The 23,846-nt window shown below is 48.3% G+C and overlaps 10 protein-coding genes across 10 annotated transcripts; 4 read left to right on the plus strand and 6 right to left on the minus strand.

Moving 5' to 3' along the window:
• Positions 1 to 302: 302 nt before the first annotated feature.
• Positions 303 to 2,353, minus strand: cp8 (putative carboxypeptidase Y; the record flags this gene model as incomplete). The annotated part of the gene is made up of 5 exons (XM_056871758.1): positions 303 to 457; positions 746 to 800; positions 856 to 1,319; positions 1,379 to 1,739; positions 1,850 to 2,353. 5 exons carry the CDS (start codon positions 2,351 to 2,353, stop codon positions 303 to 305), a joined length of 1,539 nt encoding a protein of 512 aa, XP_056729478.1.
• A 1,465-nt stretch (positions 2,354 to 3,818) lies between these two features.
• Positions 3,819 to 4,109, minus strand: N7487_004012 (uncharacterized protein; the record flags this gene model as incomplete). The annotated part of the gene is made up of 1 exon (XM_056871759.1): positions 3,819 to 4,109. The coding sequence occupies one exon, from the start codon at positions 4,107 to 4,109 to the stop codon at positions 3,819 to 3,821; it is 291 nt and encodes a 96-aa protein (XP_056729479.1).
• A 689-nt stretch (positions 4,110 to 4,798) lies between these two features.
• On the plus strand, positions 4,799 to 5,613 carry N7487_004013 (putative nucleoside-diphosphate-sugar epimerases; the record flags this gene model as incomplete). Its single annotated transcript, XM_056871760.1, has 2 exons — positions 4,799 to 5,058; positions 5,109 to 5,613. 2 exons carry the CDS (start codon positions 4,799 to 4,801, stop codon positions 5,611 to 5,613), a joined length of 765 nt encoding a protein of 254 aa, XP_056729480.1.
• A 1,177-nt stretch (positions 5,614 to 6,790) lies between these two features.
• On the minus strand, positions 6,791 to 7,681 carry N7487_004014 (NAD(P)-dependent oxidoreductase; the record flags this gene model as incomplete). Its single annotated transcript, XM_056871761.1, has 1 exon — positions 6,791 to 7,681. One exon carries the CDS (start codon positions 7,679 to 7,681, stop codon positions 6,791 to 6,793), a length of 891 nt encoding a protein of 296 aa, XP_056729481.1.
• Positions 7,682 to 8,362: 681 nt separating this feature from the next.
• N7487_004015 (uncharacterized protein) lies at positions 8,363 to 8,731 on the plus strand (the record flags this gene model as incomplete). The annotated part of the gene is made up of 2 exons (XM_056871762.1): positions 8,363 to 8,615; positions 8,667 to 8,731. 2 exons carry the CDS (start codon positions 8,363 to 8,365, stop codon positions 8,729 to 8,731), a joined length of 318 nt encoding a protein of 105 aa, XP_056729482.1.
• Positions 8,732 to 9,764: 1,033 nt separating this feature from the next.
• N7487_004016 (uncharacterized protein) lies at positions 9,765 to 10,254 on the plus strand (the record flags this gene model as incomplete). Its single annotated transcript, XM_056871763.1, has 2 exons — positions 9,765 to 9,947; positions 10,015 to 10,254. The coding sequence occupies 2 exons, from the start codon at positions 9,765 to 9,767 to the stop codon at positions 10,252 to 10,254; spliced, it is 423 nt and encodes a 140-aa protein (XP_056729483.1).
• A 1,789-nt stretch (positions 10,255 to 12,043) lies between these two features.
• On the plus strand, positions 12,044 to 14,206 carry rglA (putative rhamnogalacturonase B; the record flags this gene model as incomplete). Its single annotated transcript, XM_056871764.1, has 12 exons — positions 12,044 to 12,302; positions 12,352 to 12,453; positions 12,507 to 12,628; positions 12,683 to 12,752; positions 12,802 to 12,877; positions 12,925 to 12,976; positions 13,026 to 13,237; positions 13,291 to 13,512; positions 13,566 to 13,812; positions 13,874 to 14,014; positions 14,064 to 14,120; positions 14,177 to 14,206. The coding sequence occupies 12 exons, from the start codon at positions 12,044 to 12,046 to the stop codon at positions 14,204 to 14,206; spliced, it is 1,590 nt and encodes a 529-aa protein (XP_056729484.1).
• A 272-nt stretch (positions 14,207 to 14,478) lies between these two features.
• On the minus strand, positions 14,479 to 16,157 carry N7487_004018 (uncharacterized protein; the record flags this gene model as incomplete). The annotated part of the gene is made up of 2 exons (XM_056871765.1): positions 14,479 to 15,752; positions 15,815 to 16,157. 2 exons carry the CDS (start codon positions 16,155 to 16,157, stop codon positions 14,479 to 14,481), a joined length of 1,617 nt encoding a protein of 538 aa, XP_056729485.1.
• Positions 16,158 to 17,134: 977 nt separating this feature from the next.
• N7487_004019 (glycine decarboxylase subunit P) lies at positions 17,135 to 20,309 on the minus strand (the record flags this gene model as incomplete). The annotated part of the gene is given in 2 exon segments (XM_056871766.1): positions 17,135 to 19,783; positions 19,803 to 20,309. The coding sequence occupies 2 exon segments, from the start codon at positions 20,307 to 20,309 to the stop codon at positions 17,135 to 17,137; spliced, it is 3,156 nt and encodes a 1,051-aa protein (XP_056729486.1).
• A 502-nt stretch (positions 20,310 to 20,811) lies between these two features.
• N7487_004020 (putative phthalate transporter) lies at positions 20,812 to 22,654 on the minus strand (the record flags this gene model as incomplete). The annotated part of the gene is made up of 8 exons (XM_056871767.1): positions 20,812 to 20,935; positions 20,989 to 21,450; positions 21,499 to 21,716; positions 21,771 to 21,916; positions 21,976 to 22,093; positions 22,148 to 22,276; positions 22,331 to 22,370; positions 22,428 to 22,654. The coding sequence occupies 8 exons, from the start codon at positions 22,652 to 22,654 to the stop codon at positions 20,812 to 20,814; spliced, it is 1,464 nt and encodes a 487-aa protein (XP_056729487.1).
• Positions 22,655 to 23,846: the final 1,192 nt, after the last annotated feature.

Raw genomic sequence — 23,846 nt, forward strand, 5'->3', positions numbered from 1 at the left:
TGAGAATTTCGCAGAGTTCAGCGTGGCTGTCTTTAGCTGCGAAATGCAGAGCGGTGTCACCGCCGTGACAGCAAGCTGTCGTCGTGATGTTGAAGCTTAGGAGAAGCTGAACCAGCTCCACGTTTCTACTTTCAACAGCAAAATGGAGCGGTGTCATCCCCTGTTTGTTATCAACACTTCCTGTCACTCGGTCACATTCAAGGAGCAGTCGGGTTGTCTCAATGTGGCCGCCACGGGCAGCACTGAGACAAATCTCGGGTCCATGGTGATATGCCCTTCTCGAGGAGGAGTTGGGCGATGTCTCAATGGACTTTCTTCGCCGCAGCGTGAAGGCGCGATGAGCCTGGTGAGTCTACTGCGTTGATGTCTGCTCCATTGTCGAGAAGTGTTTTGACGGCTTCGAGATCGCCGCTGGCTGCGGCCTCGTAGGGTGGCTCACGAGGAGCTCGTTTGCTTTCTGTTGTTTTAGGCATGACGTCGGGGATATGTGAAATAGAGATTTTATTAGCTACGAGGGGGTAAACTAACTCCCCCGCTGGTTTGGGTCTTTTATACGATGCCTGAAAGAATCCCGGGGTGTAGTCATAAGCCCCATGCAGGTATTGCAAGAGAGCCTGCTCAGGGGTTTACTGCTCATTGGATGTATCGCTTGTCTCATCTTCTCGGAGAGGAAAGGTTTCCTGTATAGTAGAACGCTGGTATGAATTCCCAGGAGCATTATTCAAGGACTAAGCAAAGGAATCACCCGCAATCCATCGGGTCAAAATGTCGAATGCCACATCACCGCGATCCTGGGGAACCTATTACAACTATCAGCGTCTGGTCGGATTAAGATATCTGCATCGATGAACTCACCATATGACCTGCCCCATCAACCGTCACAAATGCAAACCGTGATTTCTCTGCCAGCCCGTCCAACTGCACACGCACCTCTTTCGCGTTGCCGACCGTTTCAAGACGTCCCGCGACGTTTGAGTTCCAAGGGAGCAGCGGCTTGGATGTAAACTCACTCTGTCCCTTCCAGGCAAGCGAGTTAGCCCACCGGAGGTTTCCTGCCGTGTTGCAAGCTAGGTCAAGGTTTCCCTGATAGGCCAGGAAATCCACTCCATGAGAAAGCAGGAAAATGATATGGTCGGATGACGACGTCATTGCCTCCGGCGTTGTTGCAAAGGCATCAGCCACGGCGCTGGACTCAAACCCGTACTCCTTGACTCCTTCCGGTGGTGAGAGGGCTTCTCGAACAACCGGCGAATTCAGGTACTGCTCGATATAAGCTGCTTCTTTGTAGCATATCTCATCAATATAACATGGGGCTGTGACTGTTGATTGCTTTGCGTTAGGTGAGGTGGCATGTAGATAGTGGGTAGGGAATCCTTACTGTCGAAGCGGTTACGGCCTCCCTTCTTGCTCTCATCCTCATACAAACCGACGATTCCTTTGTAGCAGACGGCATATGCAGCCGTGCAGATTGCAACATCGGGATTTCCGGCGCAAGTATCATAGAGTTCCATGCATCGTGGCATGTTGGCAGCGATAATATCGCATCGGGTCTCATTGAACACGGGCGTGGAAACGCCGGGATTGGTTGTGCAAAGCGTCTCCCAGTATCCGAATGTGATGTCCTTGGATGACATGAAGCCATTACCTATCAGGCATGACTTCAGGTTGATCTGGGGCTCCGAGGGATATTGCTGGTTGTGGGTCACAATCTCGGCCCCAAGATAGGGGATGTATTTGCCCTGAGGGTGTCAGTGGTGCATACAAAGTGATAAGGGGCAAGTCTTACGGCATAGGATTCACCAGAAATATGCAAATCTGAGAAGCGTTTGTGGGGGAAGATCTCAGATACAAAGATTTGGAGAAAACGGCGCATGTCAACTGCGGCCTCGTGAGAATCGCGGGCGACGTCGTAGCCCTCGTCAATGTAAGACCAGCCCACATCGGCCGGTTGGTCAACGAAAAGTAATGAGGAGTTTCGAGACCAGCCCCATGGGTTATGAATAGTCCCATTGCCATGCTCGTTTATTAGACATGGCCCATTTTCTTGGAACAAGCCCAGTAAACTAGAGCCTCCGGGCCCACCGTTCATCCACAACGTTAGTGGGTCAGCAGCGGGATCATTCTGACTTTCGAAGTACCAGAAGAACAGGTGATTCGGACCAATATCTAACCATCCGGTATACTGAGCGGAGCCCGCTGCACAGATGGACTCATTTTGTTGTCGGATGCGTATTGAATGGGGTGAATTTGGACTCCGGAAGGTGGTGAAGTTTGACGCCACGGGCTCTGGTCGGAGCACGGTTTGCGAGGCATGGCCCACGCCGACTAGTGTTGCAAGCCAAAATTTCCACATTTTAGTGATGAACGAGACTTCCCTAGAGACCAATACTCAATACTAGCAAAGTTGCTTTATATAATGGCTATCGGTCAGCGTCAGACTGAAGCCTAGAAAAGTCGGAGCTCGGAGCTCGGAGCTAGGAACCAGCATCTACTAATCCTAAGAGGGTTGCAGCGTGTTTATCTCACCAGAGATCATTCGCACATGAGCATAGTAAGCTTGAAAGAATGATCCTTCAAATCTGTCAGGTTCCAGAGCTGAATATTTCTCTGAGTATCAACTTATCACTCAAGATCTGTCCCGTTTTTATTTCCATTTCCACCATTTCTAAGCTCGACAAACATTTTGTTCCACAGCCACCAACTCTTTTCGCATAGATTACCTTTTAACCCAATTTTAGCGAGTCACATGCACCTCCCAGTCTCGATCTAGTCTACAAATTTGTTTCCGGAGCTTACTACCATGGCAGGCCCCACCGAAAAAGTGCTGTTCTGCGTGGCAGCATGTTCAGTCCTCGCTGATGCCATTTCTACCGCAGAAGGCGTCAAGATTGATAATCTGTGGTAGGATGACGGATAAAAGTCTTGACTCAGTTGAAAAGCATTGTAGTCACCTCTGTGGCTATGATGCATTCATTTTAATCAAATCGTTAGTTCTCTTTTAGGTGACCTTTCTGAGTCTCCGTGTCCTCGCAATCTCTCATCACCCTAAGAAACGTCTGAAGGCGATAGTCAAACACATTTTCCCAGTTATCTATACCATTTAGCCAAAACTCGGGCTTTTAAATGAGCAGCCACCAAGGCAGCGTATAAGAGAACTCAATTGGTACCGTATAGGTGATCTCCCAACCTACCACTCTAGGAATTTACATATTCTCGTAGAGTAGTACATTCCCCGGTCGAAAATCGGCACACTAGATTTTGAAAGGACCTTATTTATAAAGTAAATCAAGAAGTCGATTTTCTCTAGTAAGCATACGAAAAGGCTGCTATACTATAAATTTTCGTCGATAGTCATCTACTGACTCTACAGTATCGTTCCTCTGATATACCAAGTACTAAATATTAAGGTCCGCAAGGGCTTCAAGATAATAAGAAGTTGTACTCAATATACTATCGAGAAGTTTAGAGCGTGGGAGGCCTCCTAGTCGTACCAGTTCATTTATATTCATTAGGAACGGCCTGCTGGATACTTCCTAGGTAAAGTCATCAACCTAAGTAAGAGATCCTTTACAGGGAAATAAAATCTTCTTCGAAAGTTAGAGTAATATACCCACTAGTTATCCGTATAAATGCTCAAGTGTAAGATCATTAATATTAAGGTCCAGAATTTCACGTTCCCCTTTCGGATGTCCAGGGGTATTAAGAGCGTCGTACATATTTCTTTCGTACTGGAGATAGTCTATCATATTAAATACGCTCAGTTCAAGGGAGCTTGCCTTCTTACTCGAGTGAAGAATGAATGGAATAGGTATCGATATCTAGTCTATAAGAAATCGCATTGTAGCATCTTCGTTCATGACTTTATCCTTAGGGGAAAATACCGCACCGGGCTGAGATAGGCGTATAATAACAGCATAGTTTCGGTACCTCATCCGGAAGGAGATATTATAAGAACCCTTTTCGAGTATACCGAACTTCGTACCGTCTTTTTCATGGTACTCGAGGATGAACATCGTGATCAGTTTCTTAATGTCAAGTTTCAGGAATTGAAGCAGCCAATTATAAGATATTTTCTCCGCATATTCCGGGGCCATATCATCAGCACACATTATAGTTTGCATGATTTTCTCGAAATCTGGATAGCATAGTTTGAAAGTGATACGATACAGTGAAGCAGAATATTGATTGATCGCCTCGGGCGCGATTCAGACCTTTTTAGGTGCAGCTTGGCATCTGACAATTCCTTTTTGCCCAGTGATATATTACGGAAACTGGTTGGGATGCCTGTCTATTTTCATAATACAATTAAAGGACACACAATTCCCCATTCTAACATCTTTTAGGATAATGATGACCTTAGGTAACTTTCTGGGATGATTAACTAGGCATGAAGTTACCTTCAAGCTTAGCCACAAATGGCATTAGGTGTGATAACTGGCTTGTGGCTTTATACGCTGAAAGCGTAATTACTGTAGGATATTGTTGAGCTCTTCCTCCTGGGCTGGCAATAATAGTAAACCTCTATCTCCGTTCATCGTCCAAATGGGGTTAAAGCAATGGGTCCGCCTTAAATCCAACCAATAAAATTCTTCAAAACGCCTTCTGTAGTACTATGTGCACTAACCGTATATGGTTAGCGCGCTGTCAGCATCAGCCGCATCGAGGGCACCAACGAAGGTTGCTCTTTCGCGGATTTAAGCATTCGGAGCGGACTAAACGAATTAGAGGTATATAATCGAGGTTTCCCCTCCTATTCTATTCTTCAAATCCATTCCAAAAATTCAACAATATTACCAAAATGCATCTTATTCTCACAGGGGCAACCGGGCTAGTCGGGTCTTCAGTGCTCGACGCCATGCTCAAAAACGCAGCAGTGTCCAAGATCTCAATTTTGAGCCGAAGCCCCGTGCGAATGGCCGAAGATGCAAAAGATCCACGTGTTCATGTCATCACCCACACGGACTTTGAATCATACAAGCCAGAGCTGCTCGATCAATTGAAAGATGCGGATGGATGTGTTTGGGCCTTGGGGACAAGCCAGACCAATGTCACCAAAGAGTACGAGAGATCCCTTTGTTTATATGAATATTGAAACTAACAGGAAATAGGCAATACGTCAAAATCACCAAGGATTATACCCTAGCAGCTGCAAATGCATTTTCCACAATCAAGCCATCAGGCCATCCCTTCCGATTCATCCATGTATCTGGTGAAGGCGCCACCCAAACCCCCGGCCGGTTCTCTCCAATCTTTGCGAGAGTAAAGGGCGAGACTGAAACGCTTCTCGGGACGTTATCAGAGCTAAAGCCAACCTTTCGGGTTGATAGCGTGAGGCCTGCATTCGTTGATCCGGCGACACACGACGCCATCAAGCCGTATATTCCGTCTGCTGGGATGACTGGAATTGTCTCGAATATTGGTATGGCTGTGCTTGGCCCCAGCGTACGGTATCTCATGAAGTCGATGCATTCTCCAACGGAGCACCTTGGGTCGTTCTTGACGGAAATGGCGATGGGACGCCATGAGGCAAAATTGGAGGGTCCAGGGACATTCAGATTAGGCGGAGGTTATGTTGTTGGCAACGTTGGTATGCGCAGAATTTTGGGGCTGTGAGCACTATTATAATAGGAATGGCTCGATATGTATATAAATTTTTAATAAGGTACTCTGTTTCTTTGCCCTTACTCGTCCCTAATGACCATAAAATCGATATAACTCTATAGAAAATTGATACGTCATTTTTTCATTGACTAGTCTAGTCTGTAGGCCTTTGGCCGTATATTACCAATACTTTCCAAACATCCAGGTATGGACTCCTACATCGGGCGACAATAGATGGGATAAACATTATATCTACGGTATATTTGTTCAAAAGTTCCAATCTGTATACAGGAACTCAAGGATTCTGAACCCTTCGCCACATCTCACGTGGGCATACCCCAAGATATCAATCACGACGCAGGAATTGACTAGGCCTTCTTCTTTGAGACATGTCTCACATTCCTCTTTGTTGACGGTGAGATAAATGGGCCGTTCAAACGGCCCATGAACCGGGAAAATTCGGTTACTCTAGATCATGTATGCACTGCCTGTAGAATTTCGTCCCCAGAGTTCGATTGTTCCAGCAACGCCTTGTTTACGCTTGAAAATTTTCACAAGAAGAATCTTACGCACACTCGCCCCCACTCCTTCCAACCAAATTTCGCATCTTCAATGAGACTTAAATATGTCTGACTGAAGCCGACCTCAATAACGATCCTTGGTTCATGTAAGCTGGGACTTCCGAGGTGAGAGATGAAGGTATAGGGTTCTTTTTGATCACCGGTGTATGGAGGGCTGCTGGCGGTAGCTCGCGGGCTTGCTGTTATCATAACTTTGAGATGTTCAGCAGGAGTAAGTTGACCGTTTCAGTGTTAGAACTTTCCTCGGCAGACACATTGGATGTAAGCGGCTTCCATCTTGGCAGTATTCTGCCCAATTTTCTCGTTAAAAGCAACAGCGGTCCACATGAGACACTGAGAGGTTTAAATCAAATATTATATATAGAAAAATATTTTTTATAGAGTATGCCTTTTTTTACCGCCTTTACATACACCTAAAAATAACATCTAAAAAGACATCTAAAATGGAGCAAAGAGTGAGAAGAAGGGTTGGTTCTCTACTATCAAACAGGAAACTACTTAAGTAAGTAACGGGATGAAGCTTGACAAACAACCCATCTGTCAAATGACTACCTTAACAGATCTATTCATCAAATCTGGCATCTCTCGAGGACAGTTCCCTAATGCTCCTATTCTGGCTCTCGCAGGAGACGAACGAGCCCAGAAATTTCCTCGCGCCCTTGTCCGCGCTGTACGCCTTCTTTGACAACGTCGAGAAAACCTTGCAACAATCTACTGGATACACCGAGCTCCTTGGCGGTTTCGAAAATGTGCTTTGTGGAGTCAAGCTGGACCGTGATAGGAGACCCGTTCTTCTCGGCGACGTACTCCTGATTCTGAACTTCCTCAGCAGTCCGCACAAGCCACTCCTCCATTTGCCCCAGGAGTGGAACAACAAAGCCACGTGCAAACTCCGTTTCGCTGTGCCCGGCCGCACCTATCATAGCCAGGGCCTGCATGAAGCCAGAAAAGATGCCGCTGAGGATCGACAAAAGCGAACAATCGTACAGTGGCGCGGCCCCCACATCATCCATCAGCCAGAGTGTGATCCCGAGGGGCTGAAGAGCCAGCTCCCATTTCTTGAAAGTCTCAGATGACCCGGCGAAAATGGTCATTGCTCCTCCAGACCTGACTAGGCCCGGGGAGGCCATCACTGAGCCATGGAGATACCCAGCTGCCATGTATTGAGAAATGGATTTCTCGGCAGTCTTTCGAACTTGCTGCGGTGAGCCATTGACAATGTTGACGATTGTATGTCCGGAGATGTCATCAGCCGCAGCTAGAATATCCATGACAATGTCATCTATGTTGACACACAGAATGCTGAGAGGACTAGAGCGAATACATTCAGTCGATGAAGAGGACTGGATAGCTCCCTGTTCGACAAGATCGGCGGCTTTGCTGGGAGTTCTGTTCCAAACGAAGGTTTTGAATCCTTGGGAAAGAAAATTTGAAGCAATCGCGTGGCCCATTTGGCCAAGGCCAAGAATCGAGATAGATTTGGGCTCTGAGGTAGACATATTGAATTGAACAGTTGATATTACTTAAATAGTCCTCGTAACCAGCGGGTTGACTAGATATAAATACATATTCATGTAAAGCTTGTTTATTGTGCTTTCCAATCTATAACACTACCTTGGTAAGCGAGACATGCCAAACTCGCTTTGACTCGGCACCCGCGGGACCCGTAGATGGGCTTGGCTTCATCTAGTAGCCGTTGCGATGGACAAAGTTGGACATTCGAACCGAGCAACTCAAACTTTGTTATCAATACCAAAGTTCAGCTTTGGAAGCTACTAGCAAGGAATCGTTAAAGAGATACCAGGTTATATTGTAAATACAGTCGTCTACTAATGTGCATTTGCTGTTATCGAGTTGGCATCCTATATGGGCTTTAGGGACAGATATCTACGGAGTCCGTAGGAACCTTATTTATATGCAGCTTAATAAACTGACGGGAAAATGAAATGTGTCTTGTGTTTTATACAGCAATTAAGCAGGTATAAAAGGAAGCTTGTCAAATTTGGCCTATTCCGGCTGCCCGTTATCTGAACGATAAACTTCCATGTATCTCTGGCATTCCCGACATGGGTTACGTCACCTCAAGCTTCAAGATATATTTCCGCCTTAAGGCTTGAGACTCGTTCGTCCATTTGTTAAGTCCCTTGAAACAATATTTCATGCCTTGAAATATTCAGACCATGCTCTCACACGCCAAATTCTGGAGAAGCGGACATGATGCCGAGGAATTACCTTCGCCAACCACCGTCGTCCCATTCGCTGGGCGCATTGGCGCAAATCAGGAGTTCGCAATGGATAAAAACAACTGTACGCAGATAGAATTGTTGCAGAAGTTTCCCGACGCTGCTCCCTGGATCCCATTAAAGGATGCCCTATCTTTGCGACGTATTCTACAGGTAGAGCTATGGAAGGCCGCTGGTGTCGAAGCTATAGGTATGTGAGCACCAACAAATAGGCATGTGAAATTATTATTCACAGCACTAGGAACATGCTTGCTGGTATACTTGACCTGCTTCATCGCTGTGGGCCTAAGTCAAACGGTGAAGTAAATTCTTTTTTCAGCTTCCTTTTTGGCTGAGATTCTAATGGTAATACTGCGAAGCGCCTTTGCGACCGGTGCACTTGTACCCAGCCTACTTGGTGGACTTACGGCGATCCTCGTTCTTCCTCTGTTCATCTTCGCCACAGGCCCGGTTTCTGGGGCGCATCTTAACCCTACCATCACCATCGCCACATTCTTCGGGCGACTGGCGACGTTGCCCCGATGCATTCTGTACATCGGATTTCAGACTTTTGGAGGGGCCATGGCGGGTTTGCTGTTGAGAGCGAGCTTCGACACGAGATCTGTATATCACCCTCCCCCTTTAAGCCGCGAAGAACTTATACTGATGAATATATCCAGTTCATCGTGCCAGGTTGCTATATTGATACTACAAAAGTCTCAGTTGGCAGCGCATTCGCCATAGAATTCACGACGGACTTCGCTTTGATCTTTCTCTCATTCGGTGTCGGTCTTGATCCTCGACAGCGCTCTGTCTTCGGGCCAGCCTTGGGCCCTATTTTTGTTGGTATTGTTTTAGGAATGTGTACCTTTGTGACTGGTTTTAGCCGGATTGGGTACACTGGGTTCTGTGAGTTTGTATATCGCCCTGGCAAAACTTGGAATTCTAACAAGTTCAAAGCGGGAAACCCTGCACGGTGCTTCGGAGCAATGGTTGGATCGCATTTTGCTTCTTATCATTGGATACATTGGGTAGGACCGTTGAGTGCATCTATCATTCACGGGATGCTATATCATTTTATTCCACCTTACTCTCGGAAGGGAACTCCAGATGTGAGTGCGGAAACATCTTGAATCATGAGATTTGACCAGGACCATGTGGACCTATTTGGTGTGTACTTAAAGAAGACTAAATTCATAACCTGGACATTTATATTCACCTCTCGTTAATAGACTTGATGTCTCCTCGGCTTTCCGTATCCGGGGGGGCCTGTGGTCTTCCTAGCTCCCAAGCATTCGAATTGAAATGCTAAAGATATCTAGCCAAAAGACGTAATTCTTTACTCTACAGACTTTGACAAATGCTCCTCCTGCGCGAGCCATATCTACGCATGTACCTCAACCACCAAAACAGAATCATGGTGGATGGTGAGGCGTTCGATGCGCAGGTGCGCAGGCGAGCAAAGAATGTGGAAGCACTGCTTGGGCAATCGGTCGAGGAGAGACTGGAAGACAACACAGCATGTGACCACTGCCAAAGGGAGGTCGGAAAATTCGTTTCCTGTGTTATGATGCACGGAGAAAACCATTGCTGCAACTGCCACTGAGCAGAAAATCCGCTGCAGTTTCAGCAAGCAGTGTGAAAAACGGAAGGAAGACGAGGAAAATCTTGAGCTGGACGACATTGAAATCCTTAAACGTGCTAGTACCATTTTGCAACATAGTATCGGAAGGTCAAAGGATCCGAGGAAAGTCAAGAAAACAAAGGCCGCCATGAAGTACCTTAAGCAGCAAAATTCAAGGCAAATGATCGACACGTTTAACACGTTTAACACCGCGTCTATCAGCTAAGCCTATTGAGCCCCATTTTCGGCAAGAAGGTGTCAAAACGCGTAAGAGCCTTTCAAGGATACATGCTGGATTTCTGATCATCGACATGATATTGTTCTTTGTTCACACAACGTAGGACAGATTTGGGTCTTTTCATCCAATCAACCCCATACTCTCGCGGACATCGGGGTTCACAGAATGCCGATCTCGAACTATAAAGGTTACCCAATAGATAATTCTCCTCATCTGAATAAGAAAACTCCGAAAGAAAATACCTAATGCTTGTTTATGACATGCGATCAATTTTGCCTCCCTTGGGAATATAAATAAAGAGATGACCTGACGCTTTCTTTGAAGGTCACACCACATTCTACTTTTCTCCCACACACACACACACACACACACAATGAAGTACTTCCAACTTGGTAGCATTCTCGCTCTATGCAGCATGGTTTTTGCGATCGCAATTCCAGACGCGTCTACCACTGGTACAAGTGCATGCATAAAACAAGGGGGAGGTCCCAGGAAGCCAATTGTGCCGGGCACCGAGTGTGGGGACTTCCCCTAGGGGCTGGACTCAATATCAGAACAGATATCCCCAGGAAAGATATATAAGTGTATTTTTTATCTCAGTACTTCTATTCTAAAACATTAACTTACTCTCGTCTATTTAGCCATGCTTCCGAATATATTTGACCAAGCTGGCTAGTCCACCCATCCATCTCGGTAATTGCTTTCCCATTTGGGATGCATATATATCTCTAGTTGGACATGCTGGATTGTGACTTTTTGGTTATTTGTGGTTTTCAATATTGTGGCTTTTTCTGTAACAGTCTATCTTGTATGACAGAATATCTCGGGATCTCACGCTCCTTTCTTTATTGACTATGCGTGCGATGATTGGCATCCTACAAATATCGGTTGTTCCTCGAGCAGACGATAATTCTATGCAGTACCATATCCTCTAATTATTTCAAATTATCAAAGTACTATTAGGGTTTATGTATCTTCTTCCCCTGAGTTTCGGTTTGTATAAGCCAAGAGAAATGTCCAAGGAACTCTGTATAGACCGGATAAATGACGTGCTTGCTTTAGTCTAGCTCCTAAGGTAACGGCATCTGTTCATTTCGAAAGCTATTGACTGCATATCCACTGAGTTCCTTCTTTTCCCCCATTTTAGGCGTCTTGGTTGAAACACGCTAAAGATAATATCCAACATCCCGACGCCAGTCTCGGCATTTTAGGAAAAGATAGTCCGACGAGACGGGAATAACTCTTTTCAGATTTAGAGTGACCGGGAAATTTACCTAGTGTGTTCAAAATATCCATCCAAACATCAAAATGTTTCAGAGATCGGATTCTTCGATTACTACGGGCGCTCCGTGGCATTGAAACAATCACTACCCCACACGGAGTCCCACACGGAGTTGGGGGAGCTCTTGGCAGGGCTATACGAGCTATGGCCTCCGTACGGAGTACATCCCGGTGAATTTGCGCTCACAGAAGCCGGCCTCGTGCTTATTTTCAACCAATGGGACCTTTGCGTCGAGTCTGCAGACTCCCCGCTCCTGGAACGGAAATCATCCAGCCGCCAGGGGGCCAGAAACGCCACGCATTGGTGGAACTATAAACAAATTCACGGAACACTATGCAGGAACGGAGGTTTAGCTAGCTGCCAAATCTCCACCTTCCACCATGCAGCGTTTCAACATGAAGGGACAAAAGTCCCCTCCTATATATTATGCTATATGTCCACTCTTCATCGTCTATTGTGTGACACGAGCAGGTTTCTCCACAGCACACGTTGGACATGATGTTTTTCAAGTCCCTAGCCATTGCTTCGCTAGCCCTTTTGGCTGAGCAGGCATCTGCAGCCTTCGGAATTACTACTAGCGATGCTGCCTATGTAATTGATGCTGGCTCTTCGAACCCCCTGAAGTTTACTGTCAACCGGAAAAGCTGCGACATTACTTCCATCAATTACTATGGATCTGAGCTCCAATACCAGTCGACTGGTTCCCATATCGGATCGGGTCTTGGTAGCGCAACTGTGTCTGCGACGGAGAGCGGTGGGTTCAGAAACAAGATATCTGTTGAAAAATGTCCTGATCAATATAGGCGACTACATCAAGGTGACCTGCGAAACCTCCACCTTGACACACTACTATGTTGTCCACAAGGGGGATTCAACAATTCACATGGCAACATACACATCTGCCGGTTAGTGTTCTTTGTTGCTCTGGTGTGGTGTCTATACTCATGACTTTCTTCAGAGCCTAGCATTGGAGAACTTCGATATATCGCACGCCTGAATGCAGACCTGCTTCCCAACGAAGAGCCATTCGGCGATGTGTCCAATATCGGAGGTGGTTCTGTTATTGAGGGAGAGGATGTGGTATGTTCTCTTTAAGGAATTTTTTAATTGGTATAAACAGCTGACACATATCAGTTTTTGGTTAACGGAGAAACCCGAAGCAAGTTCTACTCTAGCCAACGGTTCATCGATGATAATATCCACTGTAAGAATACATCTACTGTGTTTAATGCGATTTCTTCTAACGCAAACAGGTGTCTCTGGAAGCGCGCATCGCGTCTGCATGATCTTGAATCAATACGAAACATCCTCTGGCGGACCTTTCCATCGGTAAGCTCCTCGGCCGACATAACTTGATCCAGGCTAATATGCACCAGTGATATCAACACCAACAATGTCGGCTCTTACACTGGCCTGTACTGGTACATGGTATGTAACCACTATCACTCAACCAATAGCAGCATCTGACTCTATGCAGAACTCCGGACACGTTCAGACCGAGACCTACCGCCAGGGCTTGCACGGCCCGTACTCGATGACCTTCAGCCGGAGCGGTACCCCCAGTTCCACTCTCGACACATCGTTCTTTGCCGACCTCGATATCAAGGGATACGTTGCCACATCTGGGAGAGGCTATGTTAAGGGTACTGCATCCGGGGCTGACTCGACTTTCAAATGGGTGATCCACTGGTACGTTCAAAGCAGACCGTACCGGAATGAGCACACATCTAAATTCAAGATAGGAAAAACGATGCCGCACAGTACTGGACCTACGCTTCGTCTTCTGGGGCTTTCACCTCCCCCGCCATGAAGCCTGGCACCTACACCATGGTATACTATCAGGGCGAATACGCCGTTGCCACCTCGTCGGTGACTGTTACTGCCGGATCAACCACTTCGAAGAGTATCTCCGGGTCTGTAAATACTGGAACAACAGTGTTCAAGATCGGAGACTGGGATGGAACGTAAGTGCAATGATTTCACTCTACATGGCCGTTCCGATATTGACTACCTATAGACCAAATGGCTTCCGAAATGCAGCCAACCAGCTCCGCATGCATCCCTCCGACACGCGCATGTCTTCCTGGTCCCCTGGTACATACACAGTCGGCAGCTCTGAACTCTCTGCTTTCCCCATGGCTCTTTTCAAATCGGTGAATTCACCTTTGACAATTAAATTCACGGCATCTTCTTCACAGACCGGAGCTGCGACCCTGAGGATTGGCACAACTCTTTCCTTTGCGTCTGGTCGGCCCCAGGTTGTGGTATGTTCAAGCTATATTCCCTATCTTTAGACTCTTGGCTTGTATCTAACACTTTAAATAGGTTAACAGCTATTCGGGTGCCATCCCGTCTGCCCCGACTAACCTCAACTCCCGTGGCGTGACTCGCGGCGCATACAGAGGTCTCGGTGAGGTTTACGATATTTCGATTCCGGCTGGCACTATCGTCGCTGGAACTAATACTGTAAGCACATTTGAGCCTAGTCAGATGATATCATGCTAATTTGCCTCAGATTACCATCAGCGTTGCTTCTGGTAGCTCTGGAGATACTTACCTGAGCCCGAACTTTGTGAGTAACTTTCTGATCATCTCGTCTTTTTAATGGAAGCTTACCCGTTTCAATAGATCTTCGATTGTGTGGAGCTCTTCCAATAGATATCTAGGACAGGAAATGGAGTTTGGAATGCAGCAGAGCAGAAGATACTTTTTTTTTTTTTCTTTTTTTCGAAGTAGCAAGAATACGAATGGCCGTGCGTTGCTTAATGCCACTCAACTACCTATGGTATAGATACCCTTAAAGGTGGTAAGTATTAAGTTCAAATATCAAACATGTCATAAATATGTATAGACTAGATTCTAAAACCACATATAATACGTAAAAAGAAAATCTAAACCATAAAAATATATACATAGAAAACCATCGCCACTCAAACCCTTGAATGAACCAACCTCCCGCCAACCCAAACAGCCTTCACATTCCGGTCATCACCACTCCAAACCCACTTCTGAATCTTCTCCTCCCAAGTTTCTGTCCCAAACAAATCAACATTCCCCACAGGACCAGCCTGCACAAGATCCGCACTCCCATCACCAGGGACCCCATCTAATGGACTCTTCTCCACGAACTTAACCCCGCCAAGCCGAATCAACTGCACATCCCACAACATCCCCATATCAAACCCGCCAAGGTCGCTCCCCATATCAACAACCGCAGCTCCACCACGTGTAGCAAGGTAAAGACTCTCCTGCACAGACAACTTCTCCCTCCCATCAGCCTGAGGATGATCCCTTTGCCACGCAGCCGATTGACCCAACAACCGCGAAACAAGACAAGCCTGTCGCGCCGCCTCAAGAATACTAGGACTATACCCCCCACTAACATCCGTGCCTAGACCAACCGTAATCCCCTCATCAAGCAGCGTCCTAACAGGACAAATCCCCGATCCCAGCGCCGAGTTCGACGCCGGACAGTGCGAGATCTTTGCTTCGCGCGTGCGGATCAGAGCTCTCTCATCGGGAGATAAATGCACCGCATGCGCGAGGATCGTGCGTGGCGTGAGGAGATTGTACTTATCATAGACATCTGCGTAGCTGTCCGCCTCAGGGAAGAGTTCCTTGACGAGCGCGAGCTCGTTGATATTCTCCGAGATATGCGTCTGGATATACAGCGGGGGTGAATAGCTCGCAGCCAACTCGCCGAGACTCTGTAATGCGGGTCTCGTGCATGAGGGCGCGAAACGCGGTGTGATGATCGGTTTCACGAGCTTTCCTTCTGGGTCTAGGGTGTGGATGAACTCGATTGTCTGGCGGGTTGCGATGACGGAGTCGTCTGCGCTGAAGTCGCGGTAGTAGTCTACGCAGAAGTCTGGGTTATCCATGCATGCGCGGCCGATGAAGGCGCGTTGGCCGCGGGTGTGGCAGAGTGTTGATAGGGCGTTTGTGGCTGGGACATGGTTTGTTGCGTAGTAGGAGGCGCAGGTTGTGCCGTGGGATAAAGTGCGGGAGATTACTTGGTCGTAGATTTGTTGAGCTAGGAGGGGTGTTTCTTTGGGGTTCGTTTGGGTTTGATGGCCTGTTTTTGGGTCTGGTGGGGACCCGAAGCGTGACTCTACGGGGAATGTGTAGGTCTCTAGCCAGTCTAGAAGAGTTGATGAGCCGAAGAGGCCTGCGTTGGGGTATTGCGGGGCATGGATGTGGGTGTCTTGAGTTGATATGTGGTTAGTATCGAGACTTGAACTTTGATAAGTTGGATTTAATACACACCAATAAATCCGGGGAAGAAAAATTCATTCTGTTCTTCATTCGCAGTAACAATCTTCACTTTGGTCTTCGAAACATGACCATTGGCTTGGGCCTGAGCCTCAATGGCGTCGATATCAACCCACCCATTCCGACTCATCAACTCGGCAAATCCACTTTCGTCACTGGCTTTCCAATCCCAGCCATGAATGCGGCCATCAACAGCAGAGACCCATAATGCGCCTTGGTTGCGAGACAATTCAGGCTTAGAGCCGGAGTCTGGCAGAACCGATTGAATGAATGTGCCGCGGTAGATAGTAAAAGCATAGTCCGTTTGCGAGCCAATATCGCTAGCAATCGAGCCCATATTGCCGGTAATATATTTCAAAGTTCTAATTATTGGCTGGGTATAATCAAGTTGAAGATGAATGTGTGCAGTGCTGTATACCGCCCTCTAGAACCAACTCAATCAGAAGTATCAGTGTATATTATAGACGAAGAACCCAGATCAGCCTCCAGAGTTGAAGTAAAAAGACCGAAAAACCAAGTCAAAACCAGCAAGGCGAGAAAAGAAAGTCAGAACACATTTATATATCTGTCTTCTCGGTTCTTCTTGTGGCTAGCTGTCGCCAAGCGAGGGGCATTAGATAGGCAATATTGCTCGGAAAGAGTGGGCCCCGAGTTGTGGAGAACGTCCAAGGTTGTTCCTGCTTGATTCGATTGTTCCTAAGTTTCCTTCGGAGCATTTGAGACCTTGAATCGACGGGGTGGAGTGGATTGTAGTGGGTTGGCTGGATGATTAGGGCCGCGGAGGTTATTGGGGAGGGCGGGGTCGGCCGTCTCCGATGGCTATACACGGGGGATACGGTATTTGGAGCGGGTGAGTTTATTTTAATAAGGTAATTTATTGAAAATTGGTTATGAATGGTAATACAGCACCGATAAGGCCGGTAGATAAAGATTGTAATTGTGATCCATATTAAATCTCTGGCTTATACAAGTTCTAAAAGTAGGGTTAATTAACATCATAATTTAGATTAAATCTCGGCGTTCTAGATCTAGTGCTAGGATACTAGTTACAGCAATAGTCCTTATTATAACTTTCGGCTTCTTCTTTATTGATTCTTTTTGTATTGTTCTTGGCATCCATAGGTGCTGGATGATTATGTTGAATCAATCCAACCGTCTTAAGGACGTAGTCTGTAGGTAGACTTTTTCTACCGTCATGAAAATAAGAAATGTTGAATGTATACACAGAGAAAAGGTAAGCCCCAAAACAATGAGCCCCCATATAAAAAAAAGCAATCAGCGCGGCATGGGTATCATAGATCTCTATAGATCTCTCTATTCGCTGTCCTCGACAGGCCCGCAAGTGCAGAACAAATTCTGGTCACCAAAGGCATCATCGACACGAGTCACAGTAGGCCAGAACTTCTTCTCCAAAAGCAAAGGCAACGGGTAAGCAGCCTGCTCACGAGTGTAAGGGCGATCCCACTCAGAGACGAGCAGGTCACGCTGAGTGTGTGGGGACATCTTCAGCACGTTACCCTCACGGGGCTGGGCACCAGACTCGACCTCGCTGATCTCCTTGCGGATGGAGATCAAGGCATCGCAGAAGCGGTCAAGCTCGGCCTTGTTCTCAGACTCGGTGGGCTCGATCATGAGGGTGTTGGAGACGGGCCAGGACATGGTTGGGGCGTGGAAGCCGTAGTCCTGGAGACGCTTGGCGATATCGATGGCCTCAACACCGCAGGTATCCTTGAAGGGGCGGACGTCGAGGATGAACTCGTGTGCGCAGCGACCGTGGTCGTTGGTGTACAGGATCGAGTAGTAGGGCTTGAGGCGGGAGAGGATGTAGTTGGCGTTGAGCAGGGTGATCTTGGTGGCGTGGGTCAAACCGCGGTCGCCCATCATGTTGATGTAGTTGAAGGTGATGGGCAAGATGCTGGCACTGCCCCAGGGAGCAGCGGAGATAGGAGGGGAGGGGGTATCACCACGCTTGGACTGCAAGTACTCGCTGGTAGGGTGCGAGGGCAGGAAGGGACGCAGGTGCTCGCCGACTCCAATAGGTCCGACACCGGGGCCACCACCACCGTGGGGAATACAGAAGGTCTTGTGAAGGTTCAGGTGGCACACGTCGGCGCCGATCTCACCAGGAGAGCAGAGACCGATCTGGGCGTTCATGTTGGCACCGTCCATGTAGACCTGGCCACCGTGCTGGTGCACCAGGCGGCAGGCCTCCTTGGCACCGGGCTCAAACACACCGAAGGTGCTGGGGTAGGTGATCATGAAAGCAGCCAACTCGTCCTTGTGCTTCTCACACTTAGCCTTAAGGTCCTCAAGATCGAGGTTACCCGTCTTGGTGTCGCACTTGACGGTCACAACGCGCATACCAGCCATGGCGGCACTAGCGGGGTTGGTACCGTGAGCAGAGACAGGGATCAAGCACAGGTTGCGCTTGGCATCACCCTTGGCCTCAAAGTACTTCTTAATAACACGGAGACCAGCGAACTCACCCTGGGCACCAGAGTTGGGCTGCACAGTAACCTCAGCCATGCCAGTAATATCGGCCAGCTGCTGCTCCAGATCGTCGATCATCTTTGTGTAGCCCTTGGCTTGCTCGGCAGGCATGAAGGGGTGGATCTGGGAGAACTCGGGCCAGGAGATAGGGATCATTTCCGTGGTAGCGTTGAGCTTCATGGTGCAAGATCCGAGGGGAATCATGGAGTGGGCCAGGGAGAGATCCTTCGATTCAAGGTGGTGGATGTACCGGAGCATCTCAGTCTCGGAGTGGTAGGTGTTGAAGACTGGGTGGGTCAGGTAAGAGGAGGTACGCTCGAGGTTAGCGGGGACAGTGGTGAGGCCAAGAGTGCCATCAACCTCAACGGGAGAGGCAGACTTGTGAGCGGCAAAGACATTCAAAATGCCCTTAACCTCATCCCGGCCAACGGTCTCGTCGAGAGAGAGACCAACCTTGTTTCCGCCAAGGCGGCGGAGGAAGACGGAAGCAGCACGCGCTTCGGCCATGATAGCATCAGCCTCAGCAGCAGTGGGCAGCTCAATGGCCAGAGTGTCAAACACAGCGCCGCCGTCAGCGCTGTTAGAGCGGACCGGGACATCATAGCCCAGGCCGACAAGCTTCTCGCGCAGCAGTGAAGTCATGGACATGATACGCTGGGCAATGGACTTGAGACCAACAGGGCCGTGGTAGATAGCATACATGGCAGTCATGTTAGCAAGCAAAGCCTGAGCAGTGCAAATATTACTGGTAGCCTTCTCGCGGCGAATGTGTTGCTCGCGAGTCTGCAAAGCCAGACGCAGAGCCCGGTTACCAAGGCGGTCCTTAGAGACACCAACGACACGACCGGGGACCTTGCGCTTGTACTTGTCGGCACAAGCGAAGAAGGCGGCATGGGGGCCACCGAAGCCCATAGGAACACCCAGACGCTGGGCACTTCCGAAGGCAATATCAGCGCCAAACTCGCCAGGGGCCTTCAGCACGGTCAAAGCCAGCAGGTCAGTGGCCACGCTGAAAGTACCGCCCTGGCCGTGGATGGAGTCACTCAGGGCCTGGAATTCGTAAATACCTCCCTCGGTATCGGGGTACTGGGCAAGGACACCGATCAGGTGGTCCTTCTGGTCCTTAACAATCTTGAAGTCGTCGGCCAAGATATCTCCGATGACGAGGTTGATTCCAAATCCTTCAGCGCGAGACCGCATCACTGCAATAGTCTGGGGGTGGCAGAGGTGAGACACAACGAAGGACTTCTCGGCCTTCTTCTGCTTGGAAGCGGGCATTGTGGCGAAGGACATGGTCATGGCCTCGGCAGCGGCGGTGGCTTCGTCCAAAACGGAGGCATTGGCGAAGGGCAGACCAGTCAGATCAGCAGTAAGGGTCTGGAAGTTCAACAGAGACTCCAGACGTCCCTGACTGATCTCGGGTTGGTAGGGTGTGTAGCTGGTGTACCAGGCAGGGTTCTCGAGAACATTACGCTGGATAACGGGGGGGCACAATGGTGGGGTAGTAGCCGGTTCCAATGTAGGTCTTGCCAGAGATATCAATCTGCTTCCGGTAGGTGTCCAGCAACTTGAGCATATCGGTTTCACCCAAACCACCCTGCACGCTGGAGCGGTACAGGCTGATATCGGCGTGGGGCTCGGAGACCTTGAGGTCCTTCTTGGAGAGAATGTCCTCGGGCAGGACCTGCTTCACAAAGTCATCCAGAGATGCTACCGGCGGGTCGAGCACGGCGAGCATCTCTGCCGCGGCGTCCGGAGAGGGGCCAATGTGGCGGCGGGGGAAGGTATCGAGAGGCTGGAAGATATCCTGGGGGTGGGGATCTCCATGGTCGGTGATGGAGCTAGTATAGACACCGCGACGGGTCGCAGGCTGCGAGTTGTGCAATGCTCTCCGAGTGTTCAATGGTGACAATGAAGCTCGGGCAATTGTAGGCACACGAACACGCGACCGCAGAGCAAGCTGGCGGCCGCCGCGAAGGGCAAACAATGATGCCGCCATACTGAGACCGGAGGATAATGAGGGCTTTTAGGGAAAGCACTCAACACATCCACAAGTAAATCAGTAAATCAATGAGTCGGGAGAATAAAGAAGACAAAAGTGCCAGAACTGTAGAAATTAATATTTATTGCCCACGCCTCCTTCCTTTTCCCTGTCCGAATGTCCGATGGCGGAGAACCTGTCGGGAAACTTACAGCGGGCGATAAGAAATTATGTGAACCCTGGTTATCCGACCAATCACAGTTGGTACCGTTTACGATCGGCCCCCGCCTGTTCACTCACCGCCTTCCAGTCGGAGCAAATGGCCGGTTTCCCGTCGGAAAAGTCGCTGTACATCTACTCCACGAATTCCCCCTCGGTGGGGGGAAGCTCCGATAGTATCATAGCTTTCCTTGAGCTTTGGTTCATGCGGGTAATTTAGGGGAAATATGAAAAATGGAAAAGGCCTGCTTTCGCATTACTATCTTGATCCTATCTAGGACATGAATATATTCCCTCAATCTCAAATTGTATATCGGAAAGTCGCATCGCCCTCAATGACCCGCTTTCCCCGGTCCGCCTGCTTATTACAGATCCGGAACCACAGACTCAGAGACAGGACTAGCAAGATTATGAGAATGTTGCACCTGGAAACACAGTCAGTACGCGAACACAATATCAGACAGAGGGAAAGACCTACGCAATAGCGGCATACATTCCGGGCCGGTACCCAGGTGCATCCTGTTCCCGGAACACCAAGCTACTCACGATACCACCGAGACCTCCGAAGCCTACAAGTGTAGCACTGGAGAAAGCACGCGTCCACTGACCGCGCACATTGTTCGCCTGGTATGCCATGCAGGCTGGGATATTAGCATTGGCACCGGCAACAGTGAAGAACACGCCGACATAGCGGACGGCATCGCTCTTGGCGAATCCCATCATTGGCAGACCGATAATTGCGAGCAGTGCGTTGAAAATTAGAACCGGTGCTCGCATGCGGTACTTGTCGCCAACCCAGGCCGTGCTGTACATGACGATTCCTGCGAACCCGTAGGGAGGGGCGACGAGGCATTGGGCTTCGCCGACACCGTATCCCATGCCACTCATGAGGATGATGGGTAAGAAATAGGCAATGGCGTAAGTGACGGTAGTGAGACAGCTAAAATGTGGTTAGTGGGGGTCGAATCTGCTTAGAAAGGCAACGCACAAGAAGATCATAGCAAAGCCCCAGATCTTAAGATCCGTTGCAGGTTTTAGGAACTTCTTGAGAGAGAAGGCTTCCATGTCGCCATCGTTTCGGTCCTTGTTAATGCGACGGACGATGAATGCGCATTCTCTCTCGTTTAGGAAGCGCCATGATTTGTGTGCGCGGTCAGGGAAGTCGACGAGGAAGAAGAAGCAAAGGATACCAATAAATCCGGTGATCTATATTGCTTGTTAGCTCGGTGGTTTTGTTTTGGTCGACCCAACTCTGCATACCACTCCCTCAAGGATGAAAATCCATCTCCAGCCAGTCAACCCATGCTTTCCGTTTAATTGCATCAGACCAAACGCAAGGATACCCGCCAATGCAGAAGCGACACATCCAATGAGATAGAAAACAGAGAATCTCTTTTGGACGTCATCTTTGAAGAGTCAGTACTGTGCAGTCACTTGGATAGATCTCTTTTGGTGATTCTCTTACATCGAGTATACCAGCAAGATAGCAAGTAGACGCAACCAGGGAAGTAACCAGCTTCCAGCACACCCAAAAGCACACGCGTTCCAACCAACGCGCCCCAGTCCTGGACGAATCCCATCCCCTATGCCAGTCAATAAAATAGAGTCTTGGTGTTAAGGAAGCAGAAACCCCTTACAATCATGATGCCCGCCCAGCAGACAATAATCGAGCCCAAGAAAAATGTTGGGCCAACTTTTCGAATAATAACCGTCATGGGCGGTTGGAAGATGATATAGGGTACGAAGAACATGAGGACGATAATGGACTATCCAGGTGTTAGCCATTCGTCTTCTGAAAAATGCGATGTGTTTGAACTTACATAGCGTTCGCCAATGTCGAGTCGCAATTCCTTTTTCAGTCTATTTTAGAGGTTAGCCATCGCTGCACACGGTTTCCCTACACGACTATGGTCTTACCCTGCAACGGCGGCCATGCTGAGATTTGTCCGATCCATGAGCGAGATGCAATAAGCCAATCCGGTCATAGTCACCAGGCGCAGATCAATTCGTCGAATAATCTTCTTCTGCTCCTGTGGTGTGAATTCATCGTCATCCTCGTCATAGCTAACAGGGCTCTTCCCTGCGATATCCTCGATGCGGTCGTCACCAGGCGGTTTCTCATCAATGGGAGTCATAGTTCCCATACTAAAATGTCCACACCGAATTGAAGTATTTAAAAGAAAAGATAAGATGTAGGAGAAAGCAAAAGAAAAGAAAATCCAATTGTCTTGGCCAGAAATAGAAGACAGAGCTGCACCCTTATCTATCTAACGACAAGACTAGCAAGGACACAAGAATTATATACCCAAGCAGGGAGACAGGCCTAACAGAATTCAATCCATTCCTAAAGCAGCCATTCAAGATCGACGCTCGCCTATTCCAGCCCAGTTCAATGTGCCCAGGAAAATCCCCAAGAAACAAGTCAATCGAGAGCGCAATAGCCGGCAAAGAGCCTCGGGACAAGCACAAGTACCATAGAAAGAAAGGCCTACGCCGCAATATTGTCCGAAACAGATGCGGGGGAGTGCACCCCACTTAATTACCGCCTCTACGAGTCATCTCTTGCGCAGTGAGCTGGTTGGGATCGGTGGCGGCTGCTTCTGGACATAATCCGGGGGCGATGGGGGGAGTAAATGCGGGGGAAGGTACTTGGCAACTTGGCAAATGGTGCGTGGACTACGTGATACACTTTTGGGTCCCCCCTTTGTTTGGAGATTTTAATCGGGTGGTTGTTTAGGGACGTCACCTTTGTGGAACTAGGATGATCTGTTCTATCTCTGATCTATTCCAAGGTTGCCAATGTTGCTTGGTGTTCCTTTGACGCTTTAATTTCCAGACGGTACATTGTTATTGCTTTTTTTTTTTTTTTTTCTTTTTTTTTTATTAGGAAAAGCCACAAAATGCCCTCCTTGCTTTTCAAAATTCCAAGTTAATAAGGAGACATCTCGTACGACCGAGTAGAGGAAGTGTCACCTGGGGAGAGTTCTGGCCAAGAGTCAGCTATGGGTTCCGAGGGGAACTCTAACATGCCATGTCTCTTAATACGTCGGAGCTCAAACCGTGATCGGTCATTCCGAAAGTGTAATTTGCCATGTGGAAAAGCCTCGCTAACACTGGATGGTTTAATCATTAGATAGATAGACCGTATATCTATCGTATATGATGATATCATTATGCACAGGGCATGGATAATATAGGCTATATTCAAGCACTCTAGGCTCCTATTGTAAGTTCGTTCAGATATAGCCCCACTATAAACGCGTCTGTCATTTGACACCATATGATCCATATGATCCATATGAAGTATCCCCCCAGGCCATATCAAAGTTGGTATAG

The sequence above is a fragment of the Penicillium crustosum genome (genome assembly GCF_028827405.1).
Source record: "Penicillium crustosum strain IBT 35664 chromosome Unknown utg000002l_segment0_segment0, whole genome shotgun sequence".
NCBI lineage: Eukaryota > Fungi > Ascomycota > Eurotiomycetes > Eurotiales > Aspergillaceae > Penicillium > Penicillium crustosum.